This window comes from Amblyraja radiata, chromosome 14 (assembly GCF_010909765.2).
Source record: "Amblyraja radiata isolate CabotCenter1 chromosome 14, sAmbRad1.1.pri, whole genome shotgun sequence".
NCBI lineage: Eukaryota > Metazoa > Chordata > Chondrichthyes > Rajiformes > Rajidae > Amblyraja > Amblyraja radiata.
The window spans coordinates 7,890,426-7,916,175 of record NC_045969.1 but is presented as its reverse complement, the minus strand read 5'-3'; the positions used below and the strand labels follow the sequence as shown (position 1 = coordinate 7,916,175).

Here is a 25,750-nt window from a genome sequence, read left to right as displayed (position 1 = left end):
CACTAGTTCTATCCTACACACGAGGGACAATTTTACAAAACGAATTAACCTGCATAGCTGTACATCTTTGAGATGTGGGAGGAAACCATGAAAAAAAACCACTACAGAGAGAACATACAAACTCCGTACAGATGGCACCCATAGTCAGAATCGAACCCGGGTCTCTGGTGCAGTAAGGCAGCAACTGCTGTGCCATTTGCCGCCCCAATGCAAGAAACTTTGTGATATCTTTAGGAATCCACTCCCACTTGTGTGAACTCTTGAACCATGAGTGAAAACTCACTCAGTCAGTGTCTTGGTCAGAGGATTAGAAAGACTATTCTGGCAACACATGTCAGAGAGCAAAGTGCCAGCTGGCTTCCAATTGCTGGGGGCTAAGGCATCGTTAGATTTTGGACTTTAGAGATACAGCGTGGAAACAGTCCCTTCAGTCCATCGAGTCCGTCCCGACCAGCGATCACCATGTACGCTCGCACTATCCTACATACTAGGGACAATTTGCGATTTACAAAAGCCAATTAATCTACAAACCTGTAGGTCTTTGGAATTGGGAGAAAACTGGAGCATCCGGAGAAAATCCACACGGTCACAGGGAGAACGTATGAACTCCATACAGACCTCACCTGTAGTCAGGATCGGCACCGACCATCAGTCACTCATTCACACCAGTTCAATATAATCCCAATTTCACATCCACTCCCTACACACCAGCCGCAATTTACAAGGCCTAATTAACCTGCAAACCCGCACGATTTTTTTGAGGAAACCAACGTGGTCACAGGGAGAAAGTGTAAACTCCACACAGGCAGCACCCAAGTTCAAGAGCAAACCTGGCCACTGGCGCTGTGAGGCAGCGGCTCTACCCTCTGCGCCAAAAAGCAAAAAGCATCATCGTTGGAACGGGCTTGTTTGTGAGATGTAGAGTTTGTGGCGGCACCTGTTGGCAACCCAAGGGCACAACGAACCATCGGCTATAGAGGGTGGCAGCGCTAGTCACGGGGTCGGTACCCGAGTTGGTTTTTAAGGCCGAGCAACGCCCGTGTCCGGGGAGAAGTAGGGAGCTGTAATGGAGAGAATAAACGCGTCTAGGGTACACAACTCGGGTCCGGGTAGTTTATGGCTGGACTCCTGCGAGCCCCCAGCTCGCAGGAGTCCAGAAAGTTGAAGCTTTCAGATCTTTAAGAAGGAAAGGGAAGTGAAGAAAGATGTAACAATACTAATAAAAGACATGAGAGTCACGGGGAGACTCAGTCTGAAGAAGGGTCTCGACCCATTCCTTCTCTCCAGAGATGCTGCCTGTCCCGCTGAGTTACTCCAGCATTTTGTATCTATCTTCGGTGTAAACCAGCATCTGCAGTTCCTTCCTACACTAATAAAAGACATACTGTAGCAGCACAAAATATGATTGGGCCATGGAACCATGATGAGTAATGTTGAGGAAGAGATTATTCCGAAAACATCTGTTGGAGTAATTGACATAATTGCTGTTATATTTATTTCCTACTACATACGTCAAGCATTTTTGTCTCACCCGCTGCGTTTCTCCAGCATTTGTGTCCTCCAAAGATGCTGCCTCACCCGCTGAGTTTCTCCAGCATTTTTGTCCTCCAATAGATGCTGCCTCACCCGCGACCCAAAGCATTGTCCTCAGCTTCACCTACTCCTTTTCTCCAGAGATACTGCCTGACCCGCTCAGTTACTCCAGCGTTTTGTCTATATCTTTGGTATAAACCAGCATCTGCAGTTCCTTCTTACAGGTTTAGAGATACAGCATGGACGTCCAAGCCGACCAGTGATCACCCATACACTTGTTCTATCCTACACACTAGGGACAATTTGCAGAAGCTAATTAACCTACAAACCTGCACATCTTTCAAATGTGGGAAGAAAGTGGAGCTCTCGGAGAAAACCCACGTGGTCACAGGGAGAACGTACAAACTCCATACAGACAGCACTCACTGGTAGCCAGGATCGAACCAGGGTCTCTGGCGCTGTAAGGCAGCAACTCTACTGCTGCTCCACTGCGCTGCCCTTAGTTCTCGGCTTTAGCAGGGAAGCAAAACAGTTTAAGTGATGAAGGGAGACACAAAATGCTGGAGTAACTCAATGGGATAGGTAGCATCTCTGGAGAGAAGGAATGGGTGACGTTTTGGGTCAAGATCCTTCTTCAGAAGGGGCTTCTTCATTCAGAAGAAGGATCTCGACCCAAAACGCCACCCGTTTCTTCTCTCCAGAGATGCTGCCTGTCCCGCTGAGCAGCTCCAGCATTTTGTGTTTACCTTCGGTGTAAACCAGCTCCCTCCTACACGTGTGATGAAGCTAATGTCTCTTCTACACTTATTCAGAACAGTTTGCGAGAATAATGTTTTCGAACAGATGAAGGAACAGGTATGAACCAGAATCGTTTAACGTTCTGACAATCTTGGAAATAGCAATGTTGACGAGCATCGTAACAGAGGGGAAAGGGTTGGAAGCGAAGGTTGTGAATTTAGGGAAGGTGAACTTTGAGGTTGACCTTCGGAAAGCTGTGAAGTTTTGTGGTCGGATTGTGGGGGGGGGGGGGGGAGGGGGGACCTCGTGCGTGGCTGCGGTGGGGGAAGCTGTGGGAGGTCACACACACCGTGGCCGCAGGGCTACACGTTGCAGTGTTGGGATGATTAACACGAGGTGGGAACGTGAGGAGGCCCTGCAGCAGCGAGGTGAACGAGCGCAGCCTGCAGCAACTGCTGCATGGAGCGGTGCAGCCGTGAAAGGCACCGACTGCATCGCGCTGCACCAAGCCGACCCCTGCATCATCGATCCAATGTTCATAAGTTGCAGGAGCAGAATTAGGCCATTCAGCCCATCAAGTCTGCTCCGCCATTCCATCATTGGCCGATCTATCTTTCCCTCTCATCCCCATTCTCCTGCCTTCTCCCCATAACCCCTGACACCTGCACTATTCAGGAACCTATCTATTAATCCCCACCTTAAAAAATATCCATTGTCTTGGCCTCCACAGCTGTCTGTGGCAAAGAGTTCCGCAGATTCACCACCCTCTGACAAATAAATTCCTCCTCATCTCATTTCCAAAGCCACATCCTTTTATGCTGAGGCTGTGGCCTCTGGTCCGGGACATTGCTGCTGGTGGAGCCAACGTCTCCACATGCTCTCTATCCAATGCTGTCAGCACACTGGGCTTCAAGGTGAGGACATAAGAAATGCAAATCTGCTTCGAACCTAGAACAGTGCAGCACAGGAACAGGCCCTTCGGCCCATAAGTGTGTGGGAAGGAACTGCAAATGCTGGTTTTAACCGAAGATAGACACAAAATGCTGGAGTAACTCAGCGGAACAGGCAGCATCTCTGGAGAGAAGGAATGGGTGATGTTCTGGGTCGAGACCCTCTGAGACCGCCAATTGACCGGTAAGGTACTTGGCCTCTGTAAAATTAACCCTGGTATGTCGGGAGGGGATGAGAAAGTGGGATAACATAGAACCATGTTACGGGGGGTGCGGCACGGTGGCGCAGCGGTAGAGTTGCTGCCTTACAGCGCTTGCAGCGCCGGAGACCCGGGTTCGATCCCGACTACGGGTGCTGTCCGTACTGACTTTGTACGTTGTGCGTGGGTTTTCTCCGAGATCTTCGGTTTCCTCCCACACTGCAAAGACATACAGGTATGTAGGTTAATTGGTTCGGTAAATGTAAAAAAGTCCATAGTGTGTGTGGGATAGTGTTAATATGTGGGGATCGCTGGTCGGCGCGCACCCGGTGGGCCGAGGGGCCTGTTTCCGCGCTGTATCTCTGAACTAAACCAGCTTGAACGGGTGATCAATGGTCGGCGTGGACTCGAGAAGGGTCTCGTCCCGAAACGCACCCATTCCTATCTCTCCAGAGGTGCTGCATGTTCAGCTGAGTTACTCCAGCATCTTGTGTCGACCTTCGGCCCATAATGCCCGTGCCCAACATGATGCCAAGTTAAACGAATCCCCTCCGCACGTGACTCATATCCCTCCATTCCGACCTTGCTCCTGGGACCGGTGGCATCACAAATACTGGAGTGGTTCAGGAAGTTGCGAGGCCATCACTCTCACCCCATTGAAGATCACAGGGGCAGGGAATTATTGTCGCTAGGATGGCTGATGTTCCGAGTACAAACCTTTCAGGGTCTGGAATGGACGGGAGAGCATCCATGTTGACTTTGCAGTGTGAAACTTTGAGAAGATGCACAGAACTGAAACACTGATTTATTGTGGGTTTTTTTGTCCCTTGCAGTTCGTTGAGAAAAAACGTCCCTCTTGGGTTGTACGTGTCTGATGAAAACGAGAGAAGCAGTTTGGAGCTTGCAGAAAGCCTGTGTCTCCAGCTCATGAATGAAAACCAGCAGTTGATGCAACAAGTGAGGGCTTCTCTATGTTTCAGTTTGATGCTTCGGCCCGTGCAAGGGATTTCTATGTATACATGCACAGTTTAAGAAACATTTTCATGGGACTATTTGGCCAGTGCGGGCAAGTCGGGCCGAAGGACCTGTTTCACACAGTAAGACTCTATGACACTACATGGATAGGATTGGTTTAGAGCAGTGGTTCTTAACCTGGAGGTCGTTTGGGGCTTTGCCGGGGGTCATGAAGGGGACACAAATAACATGTCAATTTGTTGAGCCCATGTTTAAGAACCTAACAAAGGTACATTCCACATACACTATTATGTGCGTACTGGTGCCAAAAAGATTAAGAACCACTGGTTTAGAGTTGTTGTCATGTACATCAATGTAGTGTTGTTTGTCATGTACATCAATGTGTGGGGATCGCTGGTCGGCGCGCACCCGGTGGGCCGAGGGGACTGTTTCCGCGCTGTATCTCTGAACTAAACCAGCTTGAACGGGTGATCAATGGTCGGCGTGGGCTCGAGAAGGGTCTCGTCCCGAAACGTACATCAATGATCTGGACGATGGTGTTGTAAATTGGATTAGTAAGTATGCAGATGATACTAAGATAGGTGGGGTTGCGGGTAATGAAGTAGAGTTTCAAAGTCTACAGAGAGATTTATGCCAGTTGGAAGAGTGGGCTGAAAGATGGCAGATGGAGTTTAATGCTGATAAGTGTGAGGTGCTACATCTTGGCAGGACAAATCAAAATAGGACGTACATGGTAAATGGTAGGGAATTGAAGAATGTAGGTGAACAGAGGGATCTGGGAATAACTGTGCACAGTTCCCTGAAAGTGGAATCTCATGTAGATAGGGTGGTAAAGAAAGCTTTTGGTGTGCTGGCCTTTATAAATCAGAGCATTGAGTATAGAAGTTGGGATGTAATGTTAAAATTGTACAAGGCATTGGTGAGGCCAATTCTGGAGTATGGTGTACAATTTTGGTCGCCTAATTATAGGAAGGATGTCAACAAAATAGAGAGAGTACAGAGGAGATTTACTAGAATGTTGCCTGGGTTTCAGCAACTAAGTTACAGAGAAAGGTTGAACAAGTTAGGGCTTTATTCTTTGGAGCGCAGAAGGTTAAGGGGGGACTTGATAGAGGTTTTTAAAATGATGAGAGGGATAGACAGAGTTGACGTGGAAAAGTTTTTCCCACTGAGAGTAGGGAAGATTTAAACAAGGGGACATGACTTGAGAATTAAGGGACTGAAGTTTAGGGGTAACATGAGGGGGAACTTCTTTACTCGGAGAGTGGTAGCTGTGTGGAATGAGCTTCCAGTGAAGGTGGTGGAGGCAGGTTCGTTTTTATCATTTAAAAATAAATTGGATAGTTATATGGATGGGAAAGGAATGGAGGGTTATGGTCTGAGCGCAGGTATATGGGACTAGGGGAGATTATGTGTTCGGCACGGACTAGAAGGGTCGAGATGGCCTGTTTCCGTGCTGTAATTGTTATATGGTTATATGGTTATATGGTTATATGGGACAAATGCAGGTAGGTAGGTAGGACTAGTGTAGATGGGACATGTTGGTTGGTGTGGGCAAGTTGGGCCGATAGGCCTGTTTTCACGCTCTATGACTCTATATGTCTCTCTATGACTCCAAGAGAGTTCAAGAGTTCAGGTTCAAGAGAGTTCATTGTCATGTGTCCCAGATAGGACAATGATATTCTTGCTTTGCTTCAGCACAACGGAATATTGTAGGCATAAATAAATGCAGAACAGATCAGTGTGTCCATATACACATAAATAAGCATATAAAGTGCAATAGGCTATTAAAGTTCAGATTTTAGTTTGAGTTGAGTTTAATAGTCTGATGGCTGTGGGGAAGTAGCTGTTCCTGAACCTGGATGTTGCAGATTTCAGGCTCCTGTACCTTCTACCTGAAAGCAGCGGAGAGATGAGTGTGTGGCCAGGATGGTGTGGGTCCTTGATGATGCTGCCAGCTTTTTTGAGGCAGCGACTGTGGTAGATCTCCTCGATGGTAGGGAAGTCAGAGCCGATGATGGACTGGGCAATGTTTACAACTTTTTAGTCTTTTCCGCTCCTGGGCGCACAAGTTGCCGATCCAAGCCACGATGTAACCGGTCAGCATGCTCTCTACTGTGCACCTGTAGAGGTTCAAGAGAGTCCTCCTCGACATACCGACTCACCGTAATCTTCTCAGGAAGTAGAGGCGCTGATGCGCTTTCTTTATAATTGCATCAGTGTTCTGGGACCAGGAGAGATCTTTGGAAATATGCACGCCCAGGAATTTGAAGCTCTTGACCCTTTCCACCATCGACCCATTGAAATAAATGGGACTGTGGGTCCCCATCCTACCCCTTCCAAAGTCCACAATCAGTTCCTTGGTTTTGCTGGTGTTGAGAGCCAGGTTATTGTGCTGGCACCATTTGGTCATTCGGTTGATCTCACTTCTGTACTCTCAGGTTATGTAGGTTAATTGGCTTGGTTAATATTTTTTTTAAATTGTCCCTGGTGTGTGTAGAATAGCGTTAATGTGCGGGGATCGCTGGTCGGCAAGGACCCGGTGGGCCGAAGGGCCTGTTGCCGTGCTGTATCTCTAAACTAAACTAAACTAAACTAAACTAAAAACCCTACCTGAGGTCATCTGCTGCTGGACCTGATTTGTTATGGCATTTTCCTACTCCAAATTTGCCCCCACCCACCCCTCTACTTTCAGAAGGGTTGCAGCCCGAAACGTCACCCATTCTGTTTCTCCAGAGATGCTGCCCGACCCACTGAGTTACTCCAGCACTTGGTGTCTCTCTTAAGAATCTGAGGGGAGTCTTTTTGTGCAGTCTTTGTGACGATGGAATTCATTGCTTGAAGGGGTAGTGGAAGCAAATTCAAAAGTAATACTTAAAAAGTAAAATTTAAACTGTTGGCTTGAAGGTTGAGAAAAAAAAATGCATGGATGAAGGCAAAAATGTAGTTAATTAAAAGTTGTTTCAAAGAGGATATGCATGATGTGCCATGTGTTGATCTCCTGTTGTGTCAGATTCTGTGGTTACCAGTTAAAAGCAGTCTGGCTTTTGCAGACATCTGCATGATTAAACATGCAAGAAATGTATAATTTTTCCCGCACTCATCCATTAGGAGATTAGTGCGTAGGAAGGAACTGCAGATGCTGGTTTAAACCCAAGATGGACACAAAAAAAACTGGAGTAACACAGCGGGACAGGCAGCATCTCTGGAGAAAAAGAATAGGTGACGTTTCGGGTCGAGACCCTTCTTTAGACTGAGAGTCAGGAGAGAGGGAAACGAGAGATGATGTAGAGAGATACAGAACAAATGAATGACAGATGTGCAAAAAAAGTAAGGATGATAAAGGAAAGGCCATTGTTAGCTGGGGACTAGGTGAAAACGAGTTATAAACAATGAAACTCCAGGACAACTTTGAACCGAGTACTTGGGTGGGGGAGGGATGGAGATAGATGGGGATGCTAGGGTTACTTGAAGTTAGAGAAATCAATATTTCTGTCTGGTACAAGCAGCCGGGTTGGAAGCTGCCCGAGCAGGAGATTTGTGTGTTGGAATACAAGGATAGTTGTTGCAGGGGTCGTTGAAACCTATTTAAAAATACTTGGATGCTTACTCAAGGTATCTGCCAAACAGAATCCGAGAAGGGTTAGAGTCATGGCGTCGTACAGCATGGAAACTTCAGCCCAACTTGCCCACGTCGACCAAGTTGCCCCATCTACACTAGTCACACCATATCCTTCTAAATCTTTTCTACCCATGTGCCTGTCCAAATGTCCTTTAAATGTTGTTATAGTCCCTGCCTCAACTACCTCCTCTGGCAGCTCATTGCATACACCCATCACCCTTTGTGTGAAAAAGTTGCCCCTCGGGTTCCTATTAAATGTTTCCCCCTTCACCGTAGGTGGTTCTTAATTCACCTATTCTGGGTAAAGGACTCCGTGCATTTGTCCTACCCATTCCTGGTTGCAACAAGGACTGAGGCATTTGGCCCATCGATTCAGCTGATCCTTTCTCTCGCCCGTCCCAAGCACCTACAAAATTTTCAAGTACCCATTTAGCCCTGTTTTTCCATGAACCTGCCTCCACTGTTTTTCCCTGGCAGTGCATTGCAAATCCTCACTGTTTCTCCTCACATCACTCTTCGTTCTTTTGCCAATCACCTTAATTCTGTGGACACTAGTTCTGGCCTCTCCACCTGCAGGAACGTTTGTTCTCCATCCACACTTTATGGATCCGTAGGAAAGAACTGCAGATGCCGGTTCAAGTTCAAGTTCAAGTGAGTTTATTATCATGTGTCCCTGTATAGGACAATGAAATTCTTGCTTTGCTTAAGCACACAGAAAATAGTAGGCATTTACTACAAAACAGATAAATGTGTCCATATACCATGATATAAATATATACACACATGAATAAATAAACTGGTAAAGTGCAAATAACAGAAAGTGGTTATTAATAATCAGAGTTTTGTCCGAGCCAGGTTTAATAGCCTGATGGCTGTGGGGAAGTAGCTATTCCTGAACCTGGTTGTTGCAGTCTTCAGGCTCCTGTACCTTCTACCTGAAGGTAGCAGGGAGATGAGTGTGTGGCCAGGATGGTGTGGGTCTTTGATGATACTGCCAGCCTTTTTGAGGCAGCGACTGCGATAAATCCCCTCGATGGAAGGAAGGTCAGAGCCGATGATGGACTGGGCAGTGTTTACTACTTTTTGTAGTCTTTTCCTCTCCAGGGCGCTCAAATTGCCGAACCAAGCCACGATGCAACCGGTCAGCATGCTCTCGACTGTGCACCTGTAGAAGTTAGAGAGAGTCTTCCTTGACAATCCGACTCTCCATAATCTTCTCAGGAAGTAGAGGCGCTGATGAGCTTTCTTGATAATTGCGTTAGTGTTCTCGGACCAGGAAAGATCTTCAGAGATGTGCACGCCCAGGAATTTGAAGTTCTTGACCCTTTCAACCATCGACCCGTTGATATAAAAGGGGCTGTGGGTCCCCCTCCTACTCCTTCCAAAGTCCACAATCAGTTCCTTGGTTTTGCTGGTGTTGAGGGCCAGGTTATTGCAGCTGGCACCATATGGACAGTTGCTCAATCTCTCTTCTGTACTCTGACTCATCCCCATCAGTGATACGCCCCACAATAGTGGTGTCGTCAGCGAACTTGATGATGGAGTTCGCACTGTGGTTCGCTACGCAGTCATGGGTATAGAGTGAGTACAGCAGGGGGCTGAGCACGCAGCCTTGAGGTGCTCCCGTGCTGATTGTTATCGAGGCTGACACATTTCCACCAATACGAACAGACTGCGGTCTGTGGATGAGGAAGTCGAGGATCCAGTTGCAGAGGGATGCGCAGAGACCCGGTTCTGAGAGTTTGGCAACCAGTTTGGAGGGGATGATTGTGTTAAATGCCGAGCTGTAATCAATGAATAACAGCCTGACATATGTGTTTTTGTTGTCCAAGTGGTCCAGTGCGGAGTGGAGGGCCAGCGAGATCGCATCCACCGTTGATCTGTTGTGGCGGTACGCGAACTGCAGTGGGTCCAGGTTTTTGTCGAGGTAGGAGTTGATTTGCTCCATGATCAACCTCTCAAAGCACTTCATCCACACCGGCGTTAGTGCCACTGGTCAATAATCATTGAGGCACGTCACCTCACTCTTCTTGGGCACCGGTATTATTGATGCCCTTTTAATGCAGGTGGGAACCTCAGACCTCAGAAGTGAGAGGTTGAAAATGTCCGTAAAAACTCCCGCCAGTTGGTCCGCACAGGTTTTTAGAACACGACCGGGTATACCATCAGGACCAGGTGCTTTTCGGGGGTTCCCCACTCTGAAGGATTTCCTGACATCGGCCTCTGTGACTGAGACTGAAATGCCATCACAGCGAATGGGGGATCGGGAAGGCACATCAGTATTCTCCCTGTCAAAGCGTGCGTAAAACGCATTGAGCTCGTCAGGGAGTGATGTTACACCGACATTCGAGCTGCCTCCTGGTTTCGCCTTGTAGGAGGTGATTGCATTCAGGCCCCGCCACAGCTGCCTCGTCCTCCAGTTTGGAGCAGAAGTCCCTTTTGGCCTTTTTGATGGCCTTACCAAGGTCGTATCTGGTCTTCATGTAGGCCACTATATCATTGGAGGTGAATGCCCTGTGTCTGGACTTCAGGAGAGTGCGGATCTCAAAGTTCATCCAAGGTTTCTGATTGGGAAATACTCGGAAGGTTTTTGTGTCCTTCAATCGAAGGTAGACACAAAATGCTCGATTCACTTACTCTGGGCAAGAGACTCTGTGCATCTACCAGATCTATTCCTCTCTTGATTTTATACACCTCCATAAGATGACTCCTCATCCTCCTGCGCTCCAAGGAATAGAGTCCCAGGCTGCTCAACGTCTCCCTATAGCTCAGACCCTCTAGCCCTGGCAACATCCTTGTAAATCTCCTCTGTACCCTATCCAGCTCTCAACCCCATTCTCCCGTTAACCCCAGACACCAGTACCAATCAAGAATCTGTCGATCTTCACTTTACAAATAACCATTGTCTTGGCCTCCACAGCCTTCTGTGGCAATGTGGCGCTGTAGTGCGATACCCAGTTTATTCACAATCTCGGTGTGAATGCCCCAAATTGGCAGATTTCATCTCTGCTTCCTCCTGTTGTGTGAGCTGGTTGGCATGTGGATTTCCACAGACTCCAGCCATCCTGTGCTGCCTTGCTCGCAAACGTATATCGCTCAATAATCGGACAGCCCGACCTAACGGCATTGTGTGTTGGACAGAGATCAAGAGCAAAATCCCCAGCTGATTTCCTTTCTCACCCTATTCCCTTCCCCTCTCAGACATGCTGGCTGACCTGGTGTTCCCTCTGACGATCAACATCTTTGCTCAGGCCAGCTCTCTCTCCTGGGCTTTACAACAACAGCAGACAGTAACACTCAGGGGACCAGATGGGAAAGATACACTTGCTTTTGGGGGGTTTTTCTCGGAACATCTGTTGGTCATTTTTTTTTTGTTCATTTGGGAGCAGCACGATGGCGCATCGGTATATTTGCTGCCTCACAGCGCCAGAGACCCGGGTTCGATCTTGACTTTAGGTGCTGTCTGTACGGAGTTTGAACATCCAGAACGCAGCCGCCCGACTCATCACCCACACCAAATCCTGGCATCACATCACTCCAGTCCTCAAAAAACTTCACTGGCTTCCCATCTCCCACCGGATCACCTACAAAATCCTGGTCCTCACCTACAAAGCCCTCCACCATCTGGCCCCCCCATATCTCACTGACCTCCTCTCCCCCTACCAACCCTCACGGTCCCTCAGATCCACATCAGCCGGTCTCCTCTCCATCCACAAGTCCAACCTCCGCAGTTTTGGGGACAGAGCCTTCTCCAGGGCAGCTCCCAGGCTCTGGAACTCCCTCCCCCAACTGATCCGCAATTCCGTGTCCCTCACCATCTTCCAGTCCCGCCTCAAGACCCATCTCTTCACCACTGCCTATCCTTAGCCCCACGTCCCCCTCCCTTTTCATCTGTGCATTAATTGCCTCATACTGTGTTTTGTATTGAATTCTGTCTTTACTTTGTGTACTAGTCATGTCTCTACTATTTATTTCATTCCCCTTACATGTTTTTCCTCTACATGCTCAATTTTTGTAAGGTGTCCTTGAGACTCTTGAAAGGCGCCCATAAATAAAATTTATTATTATAATTATTATTCTCCCCGTGATCTGTGTGGGTTTGCTCCAGTTTCCTCCCACACTCCAAAGACATACAGGTTTGTCGGTTAATTGGCTTCGGTAAAATTGTAAATTGTCCTTATTGTGCAGGATAGTGCTAGTGGACGGGGATCGCTGGTCGGCGTGGGCTCAATGTCTCCGTGCTGTATCTCTAAGCTAAACTGAACATATACCTTCCCCAGGGCTACTGCTCACTGGTCCCATGATGACCCTTTTTCAACCTGTTCTTTCTCCCCTTCTGCGAGTCGTCATTCTCCCCTGCCTTCACTTGTGTTCTCTCTGCCTCTCCTCACCCCCCCCCCCCCCCCCCCCCCACCCCCCTTCTCGCCCCTGCCAACTCTTGCTTGGCAGTTTAAAATATTTCCCAGTTCTGATCCACAGATCCTGCCAGATCTCTTGAGTCATTCTGGCACGTTCAGCTTTATTCATTTCCAATTGAAGTGCAGCTTCCAGTCATCATCTGAAGGGCTAGCTTCTATATCCAGTCTGTGTAACAAGCAGATGTGTGTGAATTTGCAGAACTGAAAGTTCTGACACAAGTGCTGGAGTAACATCCTGTCAGGCAGCGTCTCCAGAAAACATGGATTGGTGACGTTTCGGGTCGGGAACCCTCTTCAGACCCGAAACGTCACGTATCAATGTTCTCCAGTGTGGTTTGAAGAAGGGTCCTCACCTGAAACATCACCTATCCATGTTCTTCAGAGATGCTGCCAGACCCGCTGAGCCACTCCAGCACTTTTTCTCTCCTTGTGTGTGAATTAATTCCCTTCCCCTAATTAATAATTAAAAAACAAGAAAATTAAACAAAGAGCTGCTTTCATAGATATATTTACTATCGACACCAAAGGTTTTTTGGCAAATTGCAACTATTGAATCTTCTCATATGCTGCAAAGTTCCAGTGGCTGCAAGATTTACCCTGTAATCATCAAGGCTTTTGGACTTTAGACATGCAGCTTAGAAACAGTGCCTTTGTCTGAGCGAGTCCGCGCTGCTCAGCGATTACCCCGCACGTTGGCACTATCCTACACACTAGGGACAATTTACAGAAGCTAATTAACCTACAAACTTGCACGTGGGGGAGGAAATCAGAGCACCCGGAGAAAATTCACGCGGTCACAGGGAAAATGTACAAACTCTGTATGTAAGGTCATAAGGAATGGAAGCAGAATTAGGCCATTCGGCCCATCAAGTCTATTCCGCCATTCAATCATGGCTGATCTATCTCTCCCTCCTAACCCCATTCTTCTGCCTTCTCCCCATGATCTCTGGCACCCGTACTAATCAAGAATCTACCTATCTCTGCCTTAAAGGGACGACAGATGGCACAATGGGCTAAGTGTTCGGCTGGCAACCGGAAGGTAGCTGGTTCGAATCCCGCTTGGAGTGCATACTGTCGTTGTGTCCTTGGGCAAGACACTTCACCCACCTTTGCCTGTGTGTGTCCTTGGGCAAGACACTTCACCCACCTTTGCCTGTGTGTGTGGATGTAATTATGTGAAGCACTTTGGGTGCAAGTTGACTAAAAATGTGCTATATAAATAAAGAAATTTAAAAAAAAATTAATTAAAAAATATCCAGACGGCCTCCACAGCCTTCTGTGGCAAAGAATTCCACAGATTCACCAACGTAGTCCTAGACTCTCCCTCTAGTCGAAACATCCTCGCCACGTCCACTTTATCCAAGCCTGTCACTATTCTGTATGTTTCAATCAGGTGCCCCCTTCATTCTTCTAAACTCCAGCGAGTACAGGCCCAGTGCCGACAAACGCTCATCATAGGTCAACCTCCTCATTCCTGGAATCATTCTTGTAAACCTCCTCTGGACCCTCTCCAACCTCAGATATGGTGCCCAAAATTGCTCACAGTAACCCGTGTACAGACTGCACCCGTAGTCAGGATCAAACCCAGACGTCTGGTGCTGTAAGAAAGCAACTCTACTACTGCGCCACTGTGCCACCCCGCCTTATCAAAAACCGTTCTGCAAAATCCAAATGCATCACATCCATCGCTTCTCAATCACAAATTTCTAATTTAACTGAAGCAAGGGCGCGCACAGTGGCGCAGCGATAGAGTTGCTGCCTTACATCGCTGTTCTGCGGGTTCCATCCTGACCACGGGTGCTGTCTGTATGAAATCTGTACATTCTCCCCGTGACCTGCGTGGGCTTGCTCCAAGATCTTCGGTTTTTCCTCCCACGCTCAAAAAGACGTACAGGTTTGAAGGTTAATGGGCTTGGCATGAATGTAAAATTGTCCCTAGTGTGTGGAGGATAGTGTTAATGTGCGGGTCGGCGTGGTCTTGGTGGGCCGAAGGGCCTGTGTCCGCATTGTACCTCCGGGCTAAACAAAACAATTTTGTGTGTGATTCTGCTTGTTTTGCAAGCTGGGTCAATGCAGACAAGCTGAGTGCTCCCCAGTTTATATTGAAGCCAGAGTCCACGTTACCAAGGATACGCCCGAGACTGCAGATGCTGGAACCTTCAGCACAACACTGCTCCGTGTCACTAAACTCCAGTCCTGTTTTTGAAAGTGAGTGGTGCAGTGAGAGCTCCTTCTGATAAGCATTGAAACGATAGAATGAAGGCTTTGTGTCTCCCAGCCGCCTGCTCCCATTACTCTGAAAGGATTCCAAAGGCATTTGCAGCAGAGCCGTCCACTAGAAAGGCAGATAATACCAGGATAGCGGAGACTGCCAGAATTAGAAGGGGGGGGGGGGGAGAAATAATACAGGGAGTTGTTTGACTGCAAGAATGAAGGCTGGAAACATTGGCCAGCGCCAGAATGAGTGAAGATAAATGTTCGTCTTGTGTATGTTCTGCCTGCTGTTTCCGTGTAGAAATCCAGGAAGCAACAGCAGGGGTATGACCGGAGGCATATTGGTATCACACAGAGCGCTGACTCGCAGTGTTCCTCACAAAGTTGGCAAAAGTTACTGACATCGTTGTGTGATCAGATTTCAAATTGAGCCCACAGTATCCCTCCAGACTTTTACAAGTAACATCTTCAGATTAACAAATTCTTCCTACTAGTTCCACTGTTCGCATCCTTGTTTCCCCCTCGTTATCACCTCTTGCCCTGCCAACAATGGACACCACCTTCCCTTGGCCATCTGAAACTCACTGGCTGAGAGGGTGCAAGCTCACCAGATTTACATTTGAAGAGGCATCACTTGCAGGGACATGGATCAAGAACTGGAATTGATTAAATGGCCTCCTCCTGTTAGTTTAGTTTTAGTGATACAGCGCAGAAACAGGCCCTTCGGCCCAAGTCCATGCCGACCAGCGATCCCCGCACACTATCACTATCTTACACACATTAGGGACAATTTAGGATCGGATAGGAATACTTTATTGTCACATGTGACTAAGCACAGTGAGATTCTTTGCTTGCATACACAATGTATACAAAGAGCAGCCCACCTATGGCGCTGACAAAGTTACAAAGCGCGCCGGCTCCCCCTTTTGTGTCCCCCCCCCTCCCTCCCACCACAGCGGTTCCCCCCCACACTGGGTCCCCAGTGTCCTTTTCCCCCCCTCCCCCCACACGGTGGTTCTCCACGCACTCATTGACCATCGACCGCGGGTCGACCCGCGAGGCATCGCCGCCGTTACCGTGAGGTTTCACCACCGCCAAGGTCCCATCTCTACCAAGCCAATTAGCCAACAAACCTGTACGTCCTTGGTGTGTAGGAGGAACCTGGAGCTCCCCGGTAATAAACCCACACGGTCTCAGGGAGAACGTATACAAACTCCATACAGTCAGCACCTGTAGTCAGGATCGAACCCGAATCTCTGGGGCTGCAAGGCAGCAACTCTGCCGCTAGCCACTGTGCCGCCCAAGTCTCATGTGTCGTAACTTTCCGATTCCAGGATTGATAGGATTTTCCATTGGGGCTGCATGGGTTTGCGGGATGTTTTACTGTGGTGTTTCTTTCGCTTCCCTGTCTTTAGGTTTCCAAACTAACAGAGGACAGAGGCGAGATTTTGGAACAGCTGCAGTTGGTGGTCGCTCTGCGGAGGGAGGAACTGAGGATACTCCAAGCGTCTATCGAAATGCTGCAAAATATGAGGGCCACCACTCCCAGGTAACGGTCGGGACTATCAGTACTTCCTCTGGGATGAGCACAAACAGCACCGAAGTAGAGATGGTTGAAGACTTCAAATTCCTTGGAGTAAATATCACCAACGACTTCTCCTGGACCACCCATTTTGAAGCAACGACCAAGACAGCGCAGCAACGCCTCTAGTTTCTAAGAAGGCTTTGGAAATTCGGCATGTCCCCAACAACTCTCACCCACTTCTACTGATGCGGCGTAGAAAGCATTTTATCAGGATGCATCGCAGCTTGGTTTGGGAACAGCTCCATCCAAGAACGCAAGAAATTGCAACGAATTGTGGACGCAGCCCAGACCATCACACCAACCAACCTCCCTCCTATTGACTCCATTTACTCACACTGCCTCGGCAAGGCCAGCAGCATATTTAAGGATGAGTCGCAACCTGGTAACTTCCTTTTCTCCTCTCCCATCGGGCAAAAAAGGTATAACAATGCGAAAACGCACACTTCAAGATTCAGGGACGGTTTCTTCCCAGCTCCTATCAGACAACTGAACCATCCTACCTCAACCAGAAAGCAGGCCTGAACTACTGACTACCTCATTGGGGACCCTTGGACTATTTTTGATCGGAATTTGCTGCTTTTACCTTGCACTAAACGTTGTTCCCTTATCATGTATCTCCGTACTGTGAATGGCTGGATTGTAATCATGTATTGTCTTTCTGCTGACTGGTGAGTACGCAACAAAGGCTCTTCTCTGTACCTCGGTACACGTGACAATAAACAAATTAAACTAAATGAAAAGGTGGATTGGACATACAAGAGACTGTGGATGATGGAATCTTAGGCAACAAACATATTCCTGGAGGAATTCAGCAGGCCGAGTAGCATCCATGAAGGGAAATGGAGAGATGATGTTTCTGGTGGGACCATGCAAACTGGATTGAACGCGGTTTGGGTTAGTTTATTGTCACGTGTACCGAGGTACAGTGAAAAGCTTTTTTGTTGAGTGCTAACTAGTCAGCAGAAAGATTGTAGATGATGACAATCGAGCCATCCACAATTTACAGATACATGCTGAAGAAATAATGTTTAGTGCATGATAAAGTCCTCAAGTAAAAATAGTCTGAGGGTCTCCAATGAGGTAGAGATTTGGCCAGAACTGCTCTCTGGTTGTTGGTAGGATGGTTCAGTTGCCTGATAACAGCTGGGAAGAAACTGTCCCTGAATCTGGAGGCGTGCACACTTCCGTACCTCTTGCCAGATGGGAGAGGGGAGAAGAGGGAACAACCGGGGTGAGATGTGTCCTTGATTATGCTGCGGGCCTTGCCGATGCAGCGTGAGGTGTCAATGGAAGGGAAGTTGGTTTGCGTGATGGTCTGGGTTGCATCCACAATTCTCTGCAATTTCTTGCGGTCTTGGATGGAGCTGTTCCCAAACCGTGCTGGGACCTGGGTAAAACACATGTGTCGTGCAAAACTGCTCACTGTGAATCTGTTTAAATTAAAAAGCAAGAAGTTGCTGTGGGAAATTCTGATGCCAAGCGAGGCTGAGCTGGTGGAAAAGATGATCTTCCGAAGATAGACAAAAAGCTGGAGTAATTCAGCGGGACAGGCAGCATCTCTGGAGAGAGACGTTTCGGGTCGAGACGCTTCTGTCTGAGGAAGGGTCTCGACCCGAAACATCACCCATTCCTTCTCTCCAGAGATGCTGCCTGTCCCGCTGAGTCACTCCAGCTTTTTGTGCCTATCTTCGGTTTGCAGTTCCTTCTTACACAGATGAACTTCCGAACCCTTTCTGTTGGGCCTCAGAGCCTGGAAGCCAGACTGCCCCAGGGAGGTTGCGATCAGAAGTCAGGAACGTCAACAAAGTGGAATGGGAATGTACGAGGGTGTGGTGGATACACAACGGTCTGGTGCAGTTGCTATTAGATTTACAAACTGTTCCTGCAATGTGATTACATTGGAACTAGCGCAGGTGGGATCGCTGCCTTGCAACTGGAAAAATAAAGTGGATTCCCAATAGAAACAAATGTTATTTTGTTCTCTCTACAATTCGAATATTCGCACTTATTAAAAAATATAGCTGTGCAATAAATCAAAATGCAATTATTTCAAATGCGCAGCTCAAATTATTTCATAGGATCAATTCTCAATATTATGGATTTTTGATGTCTATAGGCAGAACATATCTGAGCTGTGCAGGAAGAGTCTTTTCTGGTTTTGCTGGTGTTAACTTTGAGTGGGCATCAGAGATCCAATCTGGAAACAAATGACTTCCAAAAAGAAGAACCGGGTGGGCCTTGGACTGCGGGGGGGGGGGGGGGGGATATCGGAAGCCACCGAGCTCGGCCCCGAAGACCAGAGAGTCGAGGAGGAGGGAGAAGTTGGCAACAACGGACGTGAGGAGTGGGCCAGTCGGAGAGGGACCGGGGTAATGCATCCAGCGCCTGCAAGGTCGGCCGCAGGAGGCGCCCCTGGGATGCAAAGGCGGTCGGTCGGGCGAGGAGTGGGACGTCGGTAGGCGGGCCGAGCCGGTCGAGGGTTTTCAGTTTCAGTTTAGTTTATTGCCGTGTGTACCGAGGTACAGTGAAAAACGCTTGTTGCGGCCTATCCAGTCAGCGGAAAGACAATACATGATTACAATCGAGCCATTTACAGTGTATAGATACACGATAAGGGAATAAAGTTCAGTGCAAGGTAAAGGCAGCAAAGTCCGATCATGAATAGTTTGAGGGTATCAAGGCGACGGAAGAGGCCCTGCAGCAGCCTAGATCATGGGTGCTCTAGTACATTCAGCATGTGGACTGGTCTTTGAACTTTTTCTCTATGTAAACGGCGCCAAAATATGGCGACGTGCATGTGTAAGCTACGCAAAAAGAATTTCATTGTGCAGTGCGTATGTGACAATAAAGAACCATTGCGCTGACCAAAGCTCGTCCATATGCCTCGGTACACGTGACAATAAAATAATGAAACTAAATGAAATGGTGGCTTGGACACACAAGAGACTGGATGCTAGAATCTTAAGCAACATACGTTCTCCTGGAGTAACTCGGAGGGCCAAGTATCATAGAATCATAGAAAATAGGTGCAGGAGTAGGCCATTCGGCCCTTCGAGCCTGCACCGCCATCAATATGATCATGGCTGATCATCCAACTCAGTATCCCAACCCTGCCTTCTCTCCATATCCCCTGATCCCTTTAGCCACAAGGGCCACATCTAACTCCCTCTTCAATATAGCCAATGAACTGGCCTCAACTACCTTCTGTGGCAGAGAGTTCCAGAGATTCACCATTCTCTGTGTGAAAAATGCTTTTCTCATCTCGGTCCCAAAGGATTTCCCCTTTATCCTTGACGGGTATCATCCATGACGGGTGATGGAGAGAGGATGTTTCCAGTGAGACCATGCAGAATGGATTGAACAGATGTTTCGTTTAACTTATTGTCACGTGCACAGAGGTACGGTAAAAACCTATTTTTGTTGCGTGCTATCCAGTCAGCGGAAAGACTGTACATGAGTAGTGAATCAGTTGTTTTACTTGAGAAGAGACCTATATTGTAGGATTATGGGAAAGGACAAGGGAGTATGATGAATTTGAATTGTTCTTTCCAGGTGCCGTCAGCACAGGTACGAAGGAGAAAATGGCTTAATGTTTTTAAGCTATTATTATTATAATTATAATTTTATGATCAAAATCCCTTGGGCTTAGAAAAGATTATCGACATAGAATTGTGGTTGATTGCTCTTGTGGGAATGTGATCTTAATTGGACGGGTGGGCTGAGGACGGTGTCAGTTTGGGTGTAATGCTCTTCTCAGCACAGTGGAAGGACCAATATGAGGAATAATTTGTATAGGAACTGCAGATGCTGGTTTAAACCGAAGATAGAAACAAAATGCTGGAGTAATAGGGGCAGGCAGCATCTCTGGAGAGAAGGAATCGGTGATGTTTTGGGTCGAGACCCTTCTTCAGACTAGTCAGGGGAAAGGGAAACGAGAGATATAGACGATGATGGAGTGAGATAAAGAACAATAAATGAAAGATAGGCAAAAAAGTAAGGATGATAAAGGAAACAGGCCATTGTTAGCTGTTTGTTTAAGAAGGAACTGCAGATGCTGGAAAATCGAAGGTACACAAAAATGCTGGAGAAACTCAGCGGGTGCAGCAGCATCTATGGAGTGAAGGAGATAGGCAACGTTTCGGCCCGAAACCCTTCTTCAGACTGATCAGCCGCTGAGTTTCTCCAGCATTTTTGTGTACCATTGTTAGCTGTTTGTTGGGTGAAAACGAGAAGCTGGTGCAACTTGGGTGGGGGAGGCGCGGAGAGAGAGGGAACTCCGGGGTTACTTGAAGTTAGAGATATCAAGGATCATACCACCTGGTTGTAAGCTGCCCATGCGAAATATCAGATGCTGTTGCTCCAATTTCCAACCAAGGCTCCAGCACCTGTTCCTCCGTCAGTTGTTTGTATCTTCAAGGGAGGGAAAAATGGGCTTTGTTCTTATCTAACCAAGTTTTGAGAATAATGTTTGTAATACTTCATGCAATTTCCTTTCCATCTCCATAACTGTGGTACAATATTCTGCAACGTTTTGTGACTGAATCCAAAGAATTGGGCCTTGTAGTGATTCCGTTTCATGCTATTTCTGTCTTCTCCATTCATTCTTGCTGGATATAAAACAGATGTTTTTTTCCTGCCTATTCATCTTATTCCTTGTGGTTTTGAAAAGTTGCAAGTGATAATCTTCGGCCAAACACATGCTGGCAGTGCCAAGAATGTTCCTTAGTTAAATACATTATTGTGTAGGAAGGAACTGCACATGAAGTGAAAGGCTTGGATAGAGTGGATGTGGAGAGGATGTTTCCAGTGGTGGGAGTGTCTAGGACCAGAGGTCATTGCCTCAGAATTAAAGGGCGTTCCGTTAATAATAATAATAATAATAATGGATGGGATTTATATAGCGCCTTTCTAGAATACTCAAGGCGCTTTACATCGCATTATTCATACACTCCTCAGTCACACTCGGTGGTGGTGAGCTACTTCTGTAGCCACAGCTGCCCTGGGGCAGACTGACGGAAGCGTGGCTGCTAATCTGCGCCTACGGCCCCTCCACCACCAATCACTCACACACATTCACACACAGGCAAAGGTGGGTGAAGTGTCTTGCCCAAGGACACAACGACGGTATGCACTCCAAGCGGGATTCGAGCCGGCTACCTTCCGGTCGCCAGCCGAACACTTAGCCCATCTGTCGTCCCAAAGGAAGGAAGTCGTCACCGTTAGGAAGGAAGTTCTTTAGTCGGAGGGTGGTTAATCTGTGGGATTCATTGCCACAGAAGTCTGGAGGCCAACTCAATGGATATTTTTAAGGCAGAGACAGATAGATTCTTGATTAGTACGGGTGTCAAGGGTTATGGGGAGAAGGCAGGAGAATGGGGTTAGGGGGGGGAAGAGATCGATCAGCCATGATTGAATGGCAGAGTAGATTTGATGGGTAAATGGCCTAATTCTACTTCTTTCATGTGAACCTATGAGATGCTGGTTTACACCGTAAGATAAACACAAAATGGAGTTATTCAGCGAGACGGGCAGCGTCTCTGGAGAGAAGGAAAGGTGACGATTGGAGTCAGGACCCTTCTTCAGACTGAGTGTGACGGGTTTGGACACGCTAGAGGCAGGAAACATGTTCCTGATGTTGGGGGAGTCCAGAACCAGGGGTCACAGTTTAAGAATAAGGAGTAAGCCATTTAGAATGGAGACAAGGAAATACTTTTTCTCACAGAGAGTGGTGAGTCTGTGGAATTCTCTGCCTCAGAGGGCGGTGGAGGCGGGTTCTCTGGATGCTTTCAAGAGAGAGCTAGATAGGGCTAAAAATAGCGGAGTCAGGGGATATGGGGATGAACGGGGTACTGATTGCAGATGATCAGCCATGATCACATTGAATGGCTGTGCTGGCTCGAAGGACCAAATGGCCTACTCCTGCACCTATTGTCTATTGTCTATTGAGAGGGACACTGGAGATATGGATACATTACTGACTCGTCCATTTCATCCATTAGCTTCTTTATAATTACTGCCAAGTGAACATTACCGATTGTGGAAATCACCATTTTGCTGGAAGGGGTTTCATTTGCTGGTTCCTATGGTTGTGTGATTCATCCTTTAAAAAAAAAATATAGGTGTTGCAGCTGTGAGAGTGACTCATTTACTGGTAATACCAGTATACTGTACCTAAATCATGTTTTATTCCTGTGGATGTGTCATTTGCAGGTTTATGTTTGCTCAGAATGACAAGCTATGAAACATCACTGGCTTATTTGAAGGATGACACCACGCTCCTGTGATAGTGTGGGAAAGTTATGCATTTGGACTGGTTGTCCAAAATTCAAGCTGCAGTTTAAAAGGATATTTTAATTTCTATTACCTCTCCTTCTGGGTGTACACAAATTTGTTTACACACTTGCATTAAAAAAACCATAGGAATTACTCATGTCAATGATACTTCTGTTAATTGAGAAGCTCCTCTGTACAGCCTGCAGAAGTCGTGAGGGTAGATTTAGTAACTCTATCCCTAAGGTAAAATGCCCATGAAGTAAATAAGGTGAATGGGGCAGCACAATGGTACAGCGAGTAGAGCTGCTGCCGCACAGCGCCAGAGACCTTGATTCGATCCTGACCTCAGGAGCTGTCTGTGTGGCGTTTGCACGTTCTCACTGTGACCGTGTGGGTTTCCTCTGGGTGCTTTGGTTTCCTTCGACATGGGTTTGCAGGTTAATTGGCCTCTGTAAAATCACCCCAAATGTATCGGGAGTGCTTGATAAAGTGGGGTAACAGAACTTAGGTACACAAAAATGCTGGAGAAACTCAGCGGGTGCAGCAGCATCTATGGAGCGAAGGAAATAGGCGACGTTTCGGGCCGAAACCCTTCTTCAGACAGAACTTAGTTGGTCGGTGTGGAGTCAGTGGGCTGAAGGTCCATGCTCTAAACGAAAGACAAACCAGTTTAAATAAAAATTGTCCTCTGAAGACTTACAGCGCCAGGGACCCAGGTTCGATCCTGACTACGGGGGCTTGTCTGTACAGAGTTTGTACCTTCTCCCCGTGACCTGTGTGGGTTTTCACCGGGATCTCCGGTTTCCTCCCAGTTGCAAAAGAAGTACAGGCTTGTAGGTTAACTTGCTTGGTATAAGTATAAATTGTCCCTCGTGTGTGTGTGTAGGATGGTGTTAGTGTGCAGGGATCGCTGGTCGGCACGGACTCAGTGAACAAAAGGACCCGATTCCACGCTGCATCTTCAAACTAAACTAAATGGAACAAATATTAAAATGAGAGTATTAACCCAGGGCGTAGATTACATGAGGCAAGAGAGATTACTGGGGCCTTGACAGAGATTTTTGCATCCTCTTCTTTAGCCCTAGGCACAGTTCCAGTATTGTTACTTTCCTTGAACGGGAGAGGGGTGGGAGGAAGTAATAGGGATAATCCTACAAATTATAGCCAGTTTGGTTTAGTTTCGATATAGAGAGCAGAAACAGGCCCTTTGACCCACGGAGTCTATGCCCGTGAACACTAGCACTATCCTACACATTAGGGGAAATTTACAATGTTTACTGAGGCCAATTAACCTACAAATCTGTACACCTTTGGAGTGTGGGTGGAAACCGGAGCATCCGGATGAAAAACCTACGTGATCACAAGGAAAATGTACAAACACCATACAGACAGCACACGACATAGTCAGGCTCGAGCCCAGCTCTCTGCCGCTGTAAGGCAGCAACGTTGTGCTACTGTGCAGTTATCCTTTTATAAGTGGTAGGAAATTTATTGAAGATTCTTAGCGATAGGATTTACTCATTATTTGGAAAAGTACGAACTTGAAGGAGGGTTTTGACCCATGTCACCAATCCATGTTCTCCAGAGATACTGCCTGACCCGCTGAGTTACTCCAGCAATTTGTGTCTTTTCTTTTTACATATTGGGGACAGTCAGCATGGCTTCGTGGAAAGGAGGTCATGTAGTTTAGTTTAAAGAAACAGTATGGAGACAGGCACTTCAGCCCACGCCGACTGCAGATCACCCATTCACACTAATTCAATGTTATTCCACTTTCCTTGCACATTATGGGCAATTTACAGAGGCCAATTAACCCACAACTCCGGACGAAACCCAATACAGTCAAAGGGAGCATTTGCAAACTCCACACCGACAGCAGGAGTTCTGCGAGCCGTGCCACAATGGTCATGTCTTACAAACTTGATTGAGTTTTTTCCCCCCCAAAAGGTAATGAAGATGATTGATAATGGTTATGGCAGTGGATGTTGTATACATTGCCTTGGTAAAACATTTAAGAGGGTTACAGTGACAGTTTGACCCAGATTAATTCTCAATATAAAATAGGTGCAGGAGTAGGCCATTCGGCCCTTCGAGCCAGCAGGTTCCTGATAGTGGGGGAGTCCAGAACCAGGGGCCACAGTTTAAGAATAAGGGGCAAGCCATTCAGAACGGAGATGAACACTTTTTCACACAGAGAGTTGTGAGTCTGTGGAATTCTCTGCCTCAGAGGACGGTGGAGGCCGGTTCTCTGGATACTTTCAAGAGAGAACTAGATAGGGCTCTTAAAGATAGCGGAGTCAGGGATATGGGGAGAAGGCAGGAACGGGGTACTGATTGGGGATGATCAGCCATGATCATATTGACTCGAAAGGCTGAATGGTCTACTCCTGCACCTATTGTCTATAGAGAGACTTAGTGAACTGTCTTCCCTGATCAAGCCAATTTTGAATCCATAGGGTAGTGTAGGAGGGGTGTTATTCCAACTGGAGGACTTCCACGGCCAGATTTCCCAGTGGAAGGTCAAATTTGCCTCTGTGGCCAGGGCTCTGGAACTTTGGCCCAGTCGGAGCCAGCGAATCCGCTCCCACAGTTGATTTTGATGCGGGTTGAATTTGTCCCGTGGTTCGAGCTCTGGAATTTAATTCCCATCTGTTCCCACAGCCAACTCCGGCGGCCGAATTTGCGGGACGGTATCTTGCCCTTCCCCCACCCCGGCTGCCGAGGCGGACCGTTCGACTCCCGTCAGAGGCTGTGACCTCGGTTGGTCCAGCAAAACAGATAATCCAGCAAGGCTCTGGAACAGAGGTGGCTGTATGCATTTCCTGGAACGTAGTGGAAGCAGATAAAACAGTAATATTAAAGAGATATTTGAACAGGCAGACAAACTGGCAGGGGATAGTGGGAAGTAGTACAAGTGCAGGCAGACGGAATCAGTTTAAATTAACATCATTCGAAATGACTCAAAATGCTAGAGTAGCTCAGACTGAAGAAGGGTTCCGACCCAAATGTCACCTGTCCAATTGCTTCAGTTCTGGGATGCTACCTGACCCAATGAATTACTCCTGCATTTTGTGCCTATCCTTAGTAAACCAGCATCTACACTCACTCACTTCTATAAATTGCCATCATGGTCAGCACAGTGTGGGCAGAATGACCCATTTGTGCAAGAAGTGTCTCGAGCCGAAACGTCACCTATTACTTTTCTCAAGAGATGCTGTCTGACCCACTGAGTCACTTTTTGT

The 25,750-nt window shown here is 47.4% G+C and overlaps 1 protein-coding gene across 1 annotated transcript in view; it reads left to right on the top strand.

Annotated features, from left to right (window-relative positions):
• Positions 1 to 16,465, top strand: part of setd4 (SET domain containing 4) — a 34,712-nt gene extending 18,247 nt beyond the window's left edge. Inside the window, exons 9-10 of the mRNA XM_033032428.1 lie at positions 4,255 to 4,378; positions 16,066 to 16,465. Coding sequence (XP_032888319.1) covers positions 4,255 to 4,378; positions 16,066 to 16,203 — 262 coding nt within the window. The 3' untranslated portion in view covers positions 16,204 to 16,465. The remainder of the gene's footprint in view (positions 1 to 4,254; positions 4,379 to 16,065) is intronic.
• Positions 16,466 to 25,750: the final 9,285 nt, after the last annotated feature.